Source organism: Myotis myotis, unplaced genomic scaffold (genome assembly GCF_014108235.1).
Source record: "Myotis myotis isolate mMyoMyo1 unplaced genomic scaffold, mMyoMyo1.p scaffold_m19_p_37, whole genome shotgun sequence".
Taxonomy (NCBI): Eukaryota; Metazoa; Chordata; class Mammalia; order Chiroptera; family Vespertilionidae; genus Myotis; species Myotis myotis.
Window position 1 is genome coordinate 1,466,134 of NW_023416343.1, and position 14,536 is coordinate 1,480,669.

Here is a 14,536-nt window from a genome sequence, read left to right on the forward strand (position 1 = left end):
GGTGACTTCCAAGTCCCAGCTTCCGGAGTTTAAGCCCCTGCCTCCAGGTCGCCTGGGGTTATACAGTGCTTGGTGCGGGTTTGGGGAGCCTCCTTCCTTCCCTCTCTCCTGGCCACACCCGGTCCACAGAGAAGGACTAAGAACGTGGCGAGGTGCGAGCAGCGCTACAATGACATGGTCCCCTCATCTGCCCCATCCCTAGAATGGTTTGCAAAACGAATCACGTTTGGGGTCCCGATATGAAAGGGGGTGCTGTGGCTGCAAGGGCGCCATAGAGCTTTGGGTTTCCGGCTGTTCCAAGCGGGCCGGGCCAGGCGGCGCGGTGCACTGTGCACGCTGCAGAGCCCGCGTGGTGCGTGACGGGCTGCCGCTGCGGTGTGCGGCTCCTCGACACTGATGGATGCACAAATGGTTGGACAGACAGATGTTAGGGCGGATCGCAGAGCGCAGCGCCTGAGCCCGGAAGGCGAGGCCAGGATCCCGCCGCAGCCGGTGGCCCCAAGACCTGAGCTCAGGCCGAGGCCGGCAGGGGGAGGGGCGGAAGGAACCGGGTGGAGAGCAGCTCGGAAGGGAAGGAGGAGGCGGAGGCACGAAGCTGGGCGAACTCTCCACCTTCCCTGTGAGTCCCTGGCGCACCGCACCGGCCACTGCCGGCGCCGAGGTGGGCGCTCCGGGACAGGGTGAGCGGGCGGGAGCAGCTGGCCTCCCGGGGTGCTGACCCTCCCCGGGGAGAGGCGCCCAGACCCGGGAGGCCGCGGGCAGCGTCTGCCAACTCACCGTGTCCACGTTCGAAAGAAGCGTTTCACGCCCACGGCCGCGTCTCCCGGGCCTGGAGGGTCAGGGGCTCCGGCCTCTGCAGGTGCCCACTGCTCGCCGTGCCAGCCCCCAGCTCCCAGCCCGCCCCACACGGCCCTCTCCGCGCTGCCGCCTGCCCCCTGCCGCCGGCCGGCCGCCCGCACGCGGAGCGCTCCCGCGCACCCGGTCAGAGGCAGCCTCGGAGCCGGAGGAGCGCGGCGCCTCTGCCCGGAGGGTCTGGCCTGAGCCCGGGAGCCGGTGGTCTTACCGTCCGGGGAGATGGCACGGTCTCCGGGTCTGAAAGGGAAGAGAGCGCGCCTGTGAACTTTGAAAACTAACTTGAGAAACAATCACAAAGGAAAAAGGAGGAGGAAAGGGGACAGAAGAAGAGGGGAAAGAGAGAAAAACAGAAGCGTCAGGGGGGAAGTGGGAAAGGAAGAGGCCAGGCTCCCAGCCCCGGGCGCTCTGGCGGCCAGTCCCAGGGCGCGGGCGCGGGCGCGGCCCTCCCGCCCTGCCGGGCACGGGCCCAGGGAAGCCCCGCAGCACCAGCCCGCACTCCGGGAGCAGCAGCATCCAGGGGACCTCGGGTGCGGCCGATCCCGCGCCCGGCCAGCGACGCTCCGCAGAGCCCGGAGCTGGCCCTGCCGCGGCCGCCCCATTCCCGGCCCGCGAGCTGCCCAGGGAGACGCAATCGAGCCCGCAGCGCATCGATGCACCGCTCGGGCTCAGGCTCCCACTCTGCCGCCTCCGCCGCCCGGGGCATCGTCCCGGTGAGCCGGGGCCCACCCGCACCTTCGCGGCCGTAAGTGAGCTCGTGCCTCCCCGCCGCCACCGCAGCTTTGCCAGCTCTTCTATGGGGGTCCGTGGGCTCGGCCCCTTCGCTTGGGGCCCAGGCGACCCCGATCGTCCAATCAATAATCAATTTCTTTCGTTCAGGACCGCAGGCAGGCTGGGCGCCGGGTGCGGTGGCCCCCCATTCCTGGGCGCCCAGGGGAGGGGGGGCCGGGGAGCCCGAGTGCCTTACCCTGCCCGGTCCTGCTGGGAGATCCCCGCGCCCCAGGGTGGGGAGCGCAGCCAGCTGCTCAGGGGGCGCCGAGACCTGGACCTTCCCAGTCCGGAGAGGAAACTTGCAGGCACCCTCCCTCTGCGACCCCGGGACAGGCCCGAGAAAGTTTGCCCAGGAGAAGAAATTGGGGAAAGTGGCGGCGGGGAGTCCCGGGGGAGGAGCCGGGTGGCGCGGGCCCTTGGAGCTACCCCCACGCACTCCAGCCCGCGGCGGCCTCCTCCCTGAGGGCCGGGGCGCCTGCCCGTGGCCTCGGCATCCAGGAGGGGCGCGGGCCCAAACCCGGACCGAGCTGGGGGTTCTGGGCTCGGCGGTGGAGAGCAGTGCGGCCCGGGCGGGGTGGAGGGGGCGACCATGGGCCAAGGCCAGGCGGAGGGGGTGGGCGGGAGCGCGCGCCCGGGACAGGATCCGGGGGCTGGCCCCGCGCCCCTCTTGCGCACTCGGGGCGGAGGTAGAGGGAGGCATACCCTCCCCGGACTGGGCGGGGGTCCTGGAGAGGCCCGCGCTGGGTGCGGGGGCGCGGCGCCCCCGCGGGCGGCGAGTGACACGATCATATCCTTTTCCGTTAAGCTTGCCTGTTGCCGACGCCGCCGCTCCAGCCGCGCCGCGGGCCGAAGACTGGACCGCGGAGCCCGGGCCGCGGCGGCGGTGGAGGCGGCGGCGGCGAAGGAGCGTCCCCTCGCCTTGACCCCCTGCCCGGGGCGGGGACCAGGGCACGGCCGGCTGGGGCGGCTCCCGAGCTCCTCCTCCTACCGGGAGCCTGCTTTCCCCTCTCCCGGCCCCCGGTCCCGAACCCGCGCACCTCATCTGGGGACCGGGCAAGAAGGGGGGCAGGGCCGCCGCTCCTCCCCGCCCCCTCCTCCTCTGGCCTCTGGAGCGATTTGTCAAACTTCCCATTCCGCCGGCAGCGCGGTCCTCCCTCCCCACCCCCCTGTGCTCCTCCCTCCCGAGCCTCCCGCGCCCGCCCTCCTTCTTCCCTCCGCACGTTCGGGATCGCGGTGGAGCGCAGAGCGGGGGGGACACAGAGCCCGGGCGCAGCAGCATCCTGCGGGCGGCCCTCTCTGGGGGGAGGCTGAGAGCCAGCCCGCGGCCCCCCCTCGGGCCCGCCGCCCCTCCCTCCTGCTCCTCAGCCGGCAGCGGCGGTGCGGCGGCAGTGGCAGTCGCCGGAGGAGCATCATGCCGAGGAGGAAGCAGCAGGCGCCCCGGCGCGCAGCAGGTACGAGCCGCTTCCTCTCCTCCTCTCCTCCTCCTCTTCCTCCACTCGCCCGCCCGGGGCTCCAGCCAGTGGCGACCCTGCTCGGCTGGCCCCGCTCCCGCCCCTCTGCCTCTGCCCGCGCAGAGTGACTCGGGGCACAGGCTCCTTGCTGCTCCCCTCTCTGGGTGCCTGTGCCCACCTCCCGGACCCGGCGCCCTCCGGACACCAGCCGTGTTCTGTTGTAGCCTTGCTGGCACCCACTTAGGGCATCCGGCGACTGAAGCCGGCTGGCTCCTGACTCCCAGCTCTCCGGCTGCGGAGCGGGTGGGAAGGAGCCTCTACTGTGTCTGTCTGTGGGGCAGGCGGGGCCACTGAGTTCCCGGGACACCTTCCCTGTCCTCCTGCAGCCGGAGGGCTGGGACTGCCAGGTCGCCTTCCTGCCAGCCCGATGGAGTCTTCCTTTATTGGGCCCAAACCGGGCACAGCAGTGGAAGCCAGAGCGCACAGAGTCTGGGTATTGTCAGATGACTGTCAAGTCAGTGTTAGATGCTGGCGTGCCATTTCCCGGCTGGCTCCCCCTCCAGCCCCTGCTTCCTAACACTGCCTCTCCCACCTCATTGCCTCCTAGCACTTAGTTCTGGGATGTGTCAGTACTTTTTTTCCTTTTTTTTTTTTTTTGCCAGGAGTGTCAACTCCTGTTAAGACTAAGCTTTTTATCTTTTCTAGAAAAAGCATCATTGAAAATCAAACCGAATCCACACACATAACATTATTTTGCAGTAATGTCAGTTGGGGGCATGTTGCTTGGAAGAAGGGGTACTGGCCCCTTGCCACCCTTGATTTGATGACTGATTGATCGCCTGTCATGCTGCTGCCTTTGATCTATTCATTCCCAATAAACATCAATAAATCACTGGCGATGGTGAGGCCAAGCTGTGTGACGTCACTAGGGCCCTGTCAGTGCAACTGTGGGATTTGGGACCCACTGCTGAGAGGACCACATAGGGATGGGATGCGTTCTGATGAGTAACACTCATGTGCTGAGGGTCAGAGGCTGCCCTACGGGAGGTGAAGTGGAGGTTTCTTTCTTTCGTTTTCTCTTCTTTTCTGTTCTTTTCCTTTGGTGAAAGGAGGGAGGGCAGAGAGAAGGGCCAAGACCTTGCCTGGTGCCTTAGATAAAGGTGTTGTGCCTGTAGTAATGGTGGGTGATGCTCAGGCCCTGTCCTTCCTGCTGGCCGGCTGCCGGTGGAGCTCACAAGCTGGCTCCTCTCAGAACTCCTTGCAGAGGGGCGGCAGGGTGGATGGGTTGTGGGAATGAGTCTTTCTTCTCCCAGAAACGTGCTTTCCTGTTAGTGTCTTAAGAAAACCATAGGATAAATAGGTCTGGTTTGGGGGTGTAATTCAGGTTTTGTTCTCTCTGCCCAGTGTGGCCCAAATTTAGAAAGTTTGAGCACCCCCAGCGTGGCTGTAGGGAGGGTGCTGCCTCTCAAGTCATCTCCTGGCGATGCTACTTGACCATACCACCTTCTGCTTTGAATTCAAGCTCAAGAAAGAGCTTATCTGCCTAAAATAACCTCTAAAAGTTTGGAGGATTCCTTCACAGAGCTCGGCAGTAGGAGTGTCTTGGGCTTCTTCCAGTCTCTGGGATTTTTTCTTTTCTCTTTGATGCACATTTTAAGGTATCTGTGTGCCTCAGTCAAATGAGCCATATGTGATCCCAACTTACATTTGGTTTAGAACTCTCTCTACGGTTGGTTCATCTTTCTCTCCCACCTTGCCAATCTGACACTCTTATTTGATAACTTTCTGCTAAAAATATTAGATAAGAAAGAAATGTACATTTTTAAAGCAACCTGTTCACTAATTTTTTGCACCTTTTAAAAAGCCAGGCAGGAAATCTCAGGTTAGTTAAGAAATACTCATTATGTAAAAACTTGACTGCACGACTAATAGGAGATGGAAGAATGGTTTTGCTCTATCAAAATGACCCGTCAAAACGACTTTGTTTCATATTTGATTTAATTGTCTCTCTCCTGACAGGCACATTCATCAATAGCTTAATGGTCAATCAGAAGTTGGCAGCGTGAGTGCTTTCTTTCTTCCCATACCCTGGTTTTGGATTTACGTTATCAGAATGCCTTGGCTAATGGACGTGTGGGGGGTGGGGTGGGGATGTCTGAAGGGTGACTTATTTAAGGAGAGAGGAGGGAAACCCCTCCACCTCTAGGCCAGCGATAAGTATGCACAGGCCAATACGTGAGCTGTGAGAGTTTTGGGGTTTTTGTTTGTTTGTTTAAATGGACAAGAAACTTCCCATTTTTTCCTCCTGTTTTAGTTCTCACAGCTGCAAGTTATAAGGTTCATGCCTGCTTTTGTGGCGTCCTGGGAGTGACGACACATTGATTGCTTTGTACTGAGAGAGAGTGGGAAAAAGGAAGATGTCTACTGATTGGTAACTGAAAATCCAGTCCCTAGCAACCTTGAGGATCCTCGAGGATTTTTCCCCTCCAAAGTGAAAGGTCCGCTCAGCCATAAAAAAAGAAAAGTTGTTTTGCCAGCTTCATTAGTGTTCACCTAATTAGCTGTAAACCTGATGGATTTCTGACAGCTTTAATGATTGGAGATGACAAGCCCGACGCAGTGTCATCCAGCAGAATTAGGTTTGCAGCTAGTTTGATGTAATCAAGTTGATATTACACAGTCCTGGCTGCCTTTAGTTGTGCATTAACTCAATTTTCTGCTGCAGGTGACAAATGGGCTTTGGTACCTGGATAATCATGTCATAGGAATTAGGGCCCTTTTAATGGTCTGGGGTAGAATAACAACCACAAAGGCCTGCGAGCTGGGCAGAGCGTGACGGCACGGCGCACAGGTGCGGGGCTTTCTCTCTGGGCCAAATGGAGCCGCCTCGCCGCAAAGCCGAAGCAGGCTCCAGGAATCCCTGAAGAGACAGATTTCTGCACTTTAGAATTTTTTCTGATAGAAATTATGCATGGCTCAGTGTCTTCTCCAAGGGAGAGAGATTCCTTCACCTGCTGGAGAGAAGCCGGCAGGAGTGCCCTTCCTCCGGGTGTGGTTTCGGAGGGCCGCATTCTGGTGCTGGACGGAGGTTGCTGCCCGCAGAACTCAGAGGAATGGGGTAGGGAGGCCGATGCCCTTTAGGGGAGACCATTATTCCTTGCTGAGCCTCACTCTCTCCCAATGTTTGCTTTTAAACATGTGTGTGTGTGTGTGTGTGTGTGTGTGTGTGTGTTTAAATATCAGGAAAGCATTTTAGAACAACACTTATTAGCAGATAACATTTGATCCGTTCATCTTCATTTTCTGGAGAAAATGTAAAATTATAGAAAGCTATTACCTAAACTTTCAAAAAAATCCTCAGTGACAACAACTTGCCACTGACCTTGGATATCTTATTCGTTGAGGGAGAAGAGTCTCCCTCGGGCTCCTCGGGGTCATACTCCCAGGGTGAGCCTTAAGCTTCTTGACTTTTATCACAGTGTTTGGACCCCCTGGCACCTGCTGGGACAGCAGGATGGCCATGGTGGCAGGCACAGGGGCTCACGCCGCCAGCAGACAGGGCATGCGGTGCCCAGTGCACCACCCTCGTCTTCCTAAGTCTTCTCCACGTACCTACCGGGCAGCTCTGAGAACAGCTTTCTCTCCTCTCCTGGCGGCTCCGGGAGCATCGGGGCACTGTGGTTCGGCCTGGGGAATGCACTTCCCTCACACCTGCCACACGCTTCTCCTGTGGACAGGTGTCTGCCCTGTGGCAAGGCGGCAAATGACTGCTTTGGGTGCTCTGTGATTCCCCCTTCCTGCAAAATGGGAGGAGCAGTGCAGATTTTAAAAGGAAAATCAAGATGAAGGAGAAAACAAAGAGGGCAGGAGGCAAGGATATTCCCTGGACATCCACACAAGGGAGGGAATCTTCCGGAACCGGCGGCTGGGCCCCCATTATCCTGACAACTGTCAGTTAGGGCTTCAGTGCTCTCCAGGGCCACACTTGATTGCGAGCGGTTGATGTTGTCATTTTGTTCTCAGTTTTGCCTTGAGCGCGCTCATAAACGGCAGCGAGACAGTCAATAACTGACGTATCAGCAGTTGCTCCCGAAATTGCCTCACAAGTCTGCATTTTTCCTCTTTTTACTAATGATGGTTTTGCAAAATGATGAGAATGAGAGGTGACTGCTCAGGGCCAGGAAGCCCAGGTGAGACCCCGGAACTAAAACCCTTCCTCCCACCCTCCGCTTCGGGGTCTGGGAGGAGAAGGGCCGGCCCCTTGTGGTGTGCTTCCCCTGCCACGCGTGTCTGCATCGTGGGGAAGCCAGGGCTCAGGCGCAGGCGGGAGCAGCGGGAGGACGGGAGTCCCTGGCCCTGGTGCACAGCAGCCACGTCTCATCCAGCAGCATGAGCAGGTCAGGCCCTTCCGCGCGCAGTCGGGCGGCTCTCCTGCCTGTCCCTGGACAGACTGTAAAAATAGCTTCGGCCTTGCAGTTAGAAAAGTAGGGTGTGTGCCTCCCATCTGTGTAGTGTGGTTACCCGCCGGGCTTTCCTTAAGCCATTTTGTAACACTCGGTAGCATCACCCCTCAGCCATGGAGGCAAACAGCACAGCACAGGACGTGGTGGCACTTCCCCACACTCGCTCAGGTGTGCGTGTATGCATGTGTGTGTTCGTGTGTGTGTGTGTGTGTGTGTCTGTGTCTGTGTGGGTGTTACTTATCCTCCAAATGGTGGTTTCTCTGTCTGAAGTTAGAAACGCAAGGTGAATACAATATATTGTATTTGGTAACAATGATGTGGACTAGTACATCCAGACAGATAATGTGCAGTTGTAATTAGACTCAATAGACAGGCAGTCATTTTTAAATTCTTTGACACATGCATAAAACAGTCATATAATAAGATAAGATGACAATTTTATGTTAGGTTGATAAAGTGCCCGATACATGCATTTAAATGTCTGTAAGCCTTTAAAAAAATCCAGACAGATTAATTCTAGTTTCCAGTATTTGCAGTTAGTCATTAAATTAATTTTTAAATCCTACTAAACAATGGCTATGAATGTTTTCTTTTCCCCTCATGGAATTTTTACCTGAATTGTGAGGAATGGATATATAGACTTGGTAGCTTTCTCTAATTTTTAAAAACATTTGTAAACATTTATGTTAAACACGTAAAAATTCAGGTTCTTGTTTGTGACTAGAATAATGCCGTGCATTCTGAGAAGGAATAGACCATCTTCTGCTCGTGACCAGTGGCCTGTCAGGCTCCAGGGTGAGGAGTCTTGACTCGAAAGATTACATGGTGTCCTTGACCAAACACTGAATATTTCATAAACCCCATTTTAAAAAGAAGACATTTCGAGCACATACTCTTGATTTGGTCTAAGTACTTTCAATCCTGTAGATTATTTTAGTGTTTCAACCAGCGCAGCCCCGAGATGTACTGAGGGGAGAAAAGCCTCTCTCTAAAGGTCGCGCTACCTGGGCTCTTCGACATCCTCTTACCTTATTTTCTCAGATGTGCAAAGGGGATGCCCTAAGACTATTTCACATTTGTTTGGGCGTGATGGTAAATTATTAATTCATACTGTCAGGACACATGTTATTAATTATGACTGTGTTTTCTTCATCCAGAACAGCTGTTGGGGAAACAGGGTAAGTTCAGATCATCTTCGAGGGGGAGGCACCAAAGCAAGGAGCTTACCAGCTCCTTGTCATCGTAGCCCTGGTCCCTGGCTTTGGGAATAAAGGGTCGCAGGGGACAGAGTGAAGGGGCGAGAGGAATGATTAATTCTAGACCAAGATGGGTGCTGGCCAATGCGACTGCGGTTCCTTTATGAAAAGGTAGGCCTGACTCCCGTGCTCTGGCCCAGCTGGGACTCTGGTGGAGCCTGCCTCCTCCCCAGCCCAGGCTGGGATGGGCTGCTCTGCATCCCACAGACGGCGCGTTTTCTCCGTCCCAGGCAGGCCAGAGGTCATGCTCTCCAGTGGCTGGTCGTGGAAAGCAAACTACTCTGAATGCTTGTTTGTTCCCCAAATTGGAACATCCTTAATGGAGAGCAAAGGGCTGTTTGGTAATGTATGTGAAGTGACTCAAATTCATTTACTTTTGATTTTCCATCTCCATCATTAAATCTAGTCCTATGTGTTCAGTTTCCTCCGAGTTCTTTGAGAAATGCATGTTGCATAAAATAGGCAATTTTTAATGAACAATTTAATGTAAATGGGTTTTGAATTTAAATTAATATTAATGAAGTCTTGAGTGAATTTATTTTGCATACGTAAAGACTTGTAAGTCTCACCCATGTGCTTCCTCCTTTATGTAGTAACAGTGGCTGTGTGGATTACCCAGCCCCTTTTAAAGATGTACACTTAACATTAAATGGATTTCATATGTCCAACAGTGCCAACATATTATTAGGCAAAAGCGTTACTTCATTTAAAGAAAATATACCTCATTTCCTGCTAACCCCCTCCGTTTCTATTCCCTGCTCTTCCTGCAAGCTGCCGCTGGTTTGGCATAGCTGCTGGGAACACACAGACCAACAATGGTTTACAATCAGGATGCTTTCTTTCTTCGGCTTACCTCTGCTGCATTATGTATCCTGGGATGATGGGAAGTTCTGTAATTAATTCTGTTAGATGTAATTGCTATAATCACTTTGATGTTACACATAATAAAGGTAATATGGTAAGCATGTAAGAAATATAAACACCTTATTGTAGCACTACTGCTACACCCTCTCGTCAAGCCTAGTTCAGAGACCGTGTTCTTCACTAGTTCTGGTCATAGGTGACAGTTCACTCAGCCACGTTCATTGATATTCCAACGGAGAGTCATTCATTCGGAAGGATGGGCCTGGACTTAGAGGCTCTCCAAGCCGGCGGCCTAGGAATCTTAATGACCTTTTCCTCAAGGAGGTGGCTCATTAGGAAAAGGTGCCCATTATCTCCTGTAAAGGGGAGAGGTAAGCACTTCCGAATGGGGCATGAGGTAGAGTGTGGTGTCGGAGGGTGGTGTCAGGCCCTGGTGTGGATTATGCAAGAGGCGTGTGTGTGTGTGTGTGTGTGTGTGTGAGAGAGAGAGAGAGAGGGAGAGACCAGCATGTGCTGATGGGGAAGCAGAGAAAGCCACCCTTCTGTAACAGTGCAATAAGGGAAACTGGCACAGAACGCATGCTTCGTGGTCATTATTCTACACCTTCCGTGCGGGAGCCTGTTGCACGACCTGTCAGGGAGTTGGCTGGGGTTGCCTGTTAGAAACCTGAGTGATACTGGAGACCCCCGCCCTCCCAGAATCCTCCTCCAGGCCTGATCCAGGCCCCGTGGGCCACGACAGGAGTTTGCCTGAGACCCCAATCGCAGTCCTTGTGGGATGTTTCCAAACACGTGTGGATGGTTCTTTGCCGGTGCAGCCTGCAGACGTGAGGTGTGGGGAGAGGAAACTTGTCCTTTAGCTTTTCCCCAGACAGCATGGAGCCGGGGGAGCACGGGGGTCTGTGCGACACCCGTGTCAGCTGTGCCCTGTCCCTTGTGCGACAAAGGTCACGAGGCCCCATGACCCAGAACTGGCCTGACAGCTTGGATGTGGATTCTGCACATTTTTATTTTATTTTATTTATTTTTCAATGTGTTTTAAATGACAAAGTATATAAATCAGTCACACAGAAATAAATTAGGAGAAAATAGATGCATGAGAAGGGGTTGCCAAAGACTCTTTGGAGGAAGAAAAGGTGTTTGAAGATGGTGATGAAGTAGACAGTGACCATGGGGACTCCCAGGGTCCTTGGAGTGGGCTCTGGCCATGGCTTCAGTGGACCAGACCCCCAGGGGCAGAGCAGGCCCAGAGGACAGGTCTCGCTGCAGAGGGCCCAGCAGGCCTGCCTCCTGGGCGCTGGGCCTGGGCTCCCTGCCTGCCAGGTGAGCAGGGCCAACCCACAGGGTCCCTGTCGGGCCCTGGGCCTGGGCTGCAGCAGGCAGCCACCAGCTGTCCTGGATGTCTCCCTGGCGGGGTTTGATGGCGAGGATGATAAAAGGTCTGAGAACTCCATAGGCCCCTGTAATCAGGGCCAGCGCTGACATCCTTCTCAAGTTTGACAGCTTCTTCCTTTTCTCTCCTCACCGCCAAGCCTTTCTCAACTGACTGTCCCCGCCCTCCTCTCCCCTCCCTCCCGCGGCCGCCCACCCTCCCCTCCCTCTCCTTTCTGTGTGTCTCTCTTGTTTCATGTTCTTGATCAGCCTCAGATGCTGGGAATTATTTTTTTCTGGCGGGAGGGGGAGTGTTGCTTTAGGTTTGTGGGTTGGGCAGGTGTGAGAGGAAGTCTGTAGTCCTTTTTTTTTTTTTTTGTACTGTAGGCCTGTTGCTAATTAATGTTCCTGCATAAGATTCTGTCGGAGTTGAGTAATGTTTTTGATCTTTATGCCTGATAACTGCATACTTAATGAGATTTCAAAGCTGTGAGTGCAGCTCCCTACAATTATTGACAGATGCCTTTTCTTTGCCATTGGGTTCAGCTCCATAAATCCTCCCGCCATAATGAGGTTCAGCGGTGCCACCCTGGCAGTGAGCTAATGAAAGGGGGAGGGGAGCCGCTCCTGGCGTCTGACACATTTTCTCCTTTAAAATTTACTATGCAGATGTCAAGCTGCGGATGATGACTTCAAACATGCTAATTTTTATCTTGCTTTTGTGTCAGCCCTTTGCCATTAAAAAATAAATAAATAAAAGGACTAACCTGACGCCACTTAATTTTTTTTCCCCCAAGTCCCGTTTTTAACAGCTGAGGTGTGCGGCTGCTGGAGACGCTGACACCGCGTGGCCTCCGGCAGGTGCCCAGTGGCAGCACCTTTCCCCCTTTGCCGAGGGAAGGGCAGGGAGGATCAAGTGTGGTTTCCCCAGGCCTCCCATCAGCCTGCCCTAAGTATGCACTTGAAACGGCGCAGAATTCATTTCAGAGTTGTGAGCAGATCCTGGTGGGGAAGAGCTGCACTGTGCCAAACAGTCGATTTCCTTTTCAGCGGAGTCATACATCACTGACCCACCCTTCCCTCCTGACAGAATGACATCTGTCATTTATCATATGGGCCCCAGCCAGACAGCGGGGAGGGAGGGAAGCCCACTGCACGCTGTCTCCTCCCCACACAGTTCTGCAGGCTGCAGAGAGAGCACCGCTGACTCGAGAGGGCGAGGGGGAGAGGGCGAGGACAGGCCAGCCTGCCGTGCTGTCAGGTGTGTGGCCGGGGCCTTGATTGGCAGAGGCAAGGAGGAGGTTATGTGCCTTCACATTCTCGGTTCAGCCACATTGTCAACCTGGGAGGCTCTTGTGGAGCCTCCCCGGTTCCTTTCCTCTCTCCCCTGATTGTTTCCCTTTAACAGTCAATGAAGAAACAAACGAACAAACAAAAAGCCCAGCCCCCCAAACACACACACACACCCCCAGGCTGACAGGTATCATTCAAGCCCCCTGGCTGGTGAGGGTGTAAATGAGTCTCAGGGCTCCTGGCTCCACATGACTCAAACATGCGTTCCTGAAGATGGATGTTTCTTAAAAAAAGATGGATGGAGGGTGCGGGCGGAGGGGCCATTTATCATTTTGAATATTATTTAGACTTGCCGTGCAGACCTGTAACTCGAGAGCCGGCTGAGCCGGGGCAGGGTAGAGGCCTGTGTGTGTTTCCATCGATCGGCCTTGGTTCCCATTGCTGCTGACCGACTCGGGCCTCCATTGACAATAGAGAAGACACCCTAAGGGGGGGCAAGTCTGACTGATTTCCAAGGACACAGGGAAAAATGAAATATTTGTGATTTATATGAAAGCTAACAGGCAACTAACTTCTCTCCCCCTCTCTCTGTTCCTCTCCCTCTCTTCCTGACAGAGGGAGTCACGTAGGAAACAATAAAACGTAAACAGAGCTGTAGTTCCCGAAGCCAGGACCCTTGTCTGATTTTTAAAACTCTGTGACATACTTTAAAAAGTCTGTATCTGAAAAGCGTAGTACAATATGACGATTCAGAGAATACTGGCTGGCTTGGTGAGCGGCGTGGGAATGAGGAAACATAGACTTCCACGTCGCAGGAATATTTCAGATAAAAAATGATCTTCTGTGGCTTTCTGCCCCCGCTCCCTGCAGCCTCTCCCCTTTGTGTCTGCACGCTGTCCCCCTCCGAGGCCCCCGTGGATCCGCCAGGACTGATGTGGACAGCTGTTTCCAGGCCCCTGAGCTCTGCTCCAGGACACCCCACCTACTGGAGGCACGCAGGGCGGCAGGCTGGACGCTCTCCAAGGGAGACCCAGCAAGGCCAGGCCTTTCCCGGCTGCTGCAGAGGCCTCCCTGCCGCGTCCTGTCCGCTAGGAGCCCCCAGAGTGCACATGCAGTGTCAGGCCTTCTGTTGAATAGGCGGGTACACTGAGGGCTGCTGGTGTGACGACAGTGTGGACGTTACTTTCAGAAGCGATGGGACAGGGAGTTAGACCTGGAGCTCGTGGTGGCTGGGTGTTCTTACCGCGCTGCTTCCTGAACAAACTTCCCCGACTGTCAAGATGGAAATGGGCTCATTCACTCACCAGTCCGGCCACTTGGCGTGTGTGTGTCTGTTTTGAGTGGTAGCAGCCTGACCCTGCATACAGGGTGACTTAGGGTTCACTCTCAGGGTGGCTCAGCTGCTGCCAAACATCAGGCGGAGTCAGATTCCTATTCTATGTTGGTGCCAGGAGCCACATCTGACTGTAAAGAGATGGCATTGCGTCTCGCTGAGAGTTCATGGGAGAAAGCACAACTTTGGTCCTCTGCCCTTGCACTTGGCTGTGTTGGAGGTAATTAGAGGACAAGGGCCCCTTTGCAGGAACAGTTGTAAACACCTTTGGTACAAACGGCAGCACCCCATTTTCACTGATTAGGAAAACTTTGCTATTAACAGGTGCAGAGTCCATTCCAGGTCTAATTGGTAAGGAGCTGAGTGCACTCACGGGAAGAAACCTTGTTTTGTTTTTGTCCGCTTTTCTTCTTATCCCCTTTCCTCAGTTTTGTGGCGAGAGACATGATTTATTGCAGCCATCCATCTCGGGGGCTCATCCATCACACCCCGGTTGCTAGGAGATTGTGGCAGCAGCTGTTTGCTCTGAATCAGACAGAAAAGTTGTCAATCATCAAAGGCAGGTGAATAGCATTAGAAACACGCTATTGTCAGACGGAATAATTAATCAGAGGGAGAAAAGATAATTAAAAAGATATGACCCTTGCAAGTACTTGCTCTGGGTTGCCTGGAAAAAAAAAAAGAAAAAGAAAGAAAGGAAGAAAGAAAGGAAGAAAGAAAAACTGCCTGGTCTTTTCTAGACACTTAAGCAGCTGAGGGCTGATAAAATGTGCACTCTGCAGTGCATAGTTTTTAATTAATTGAAAAAGGTTCAACATTCAAAGACTATGCTGGGGAAAAGTCTGATTATGAGCAGAAGTAATATTTATTGTTTGCGTGAAG

At 54.3% G+C, this 14,536-nt stretch overlaps 1 protein-coding gene across 1 annotated transcript in view; it reads left to right on the forward strand.

Annotated features, from left to right (window-relative positions):
• Positions 1-2,261: 2,261 nt before the first annotated feature.
• TSHZ3 (teashirt zinc finger homeobox 3) overlaps positions 2,262-14,536 on the forward strand; it is a 56,223-nt gene continuing 43,948 nt past the window's right edge. The window contains exon 1 of the mRNA XM_036303507.1: positions 2,262-3,074. Coding sequence (XP_036159400.1) covers positions 3,035-3,074 — 40 coding nt within the window. The 5' untranslated portion in view covers positions 2,262-3,034. The remainder of the gene's footprint in view (positions 3,075-14,536) is intronic.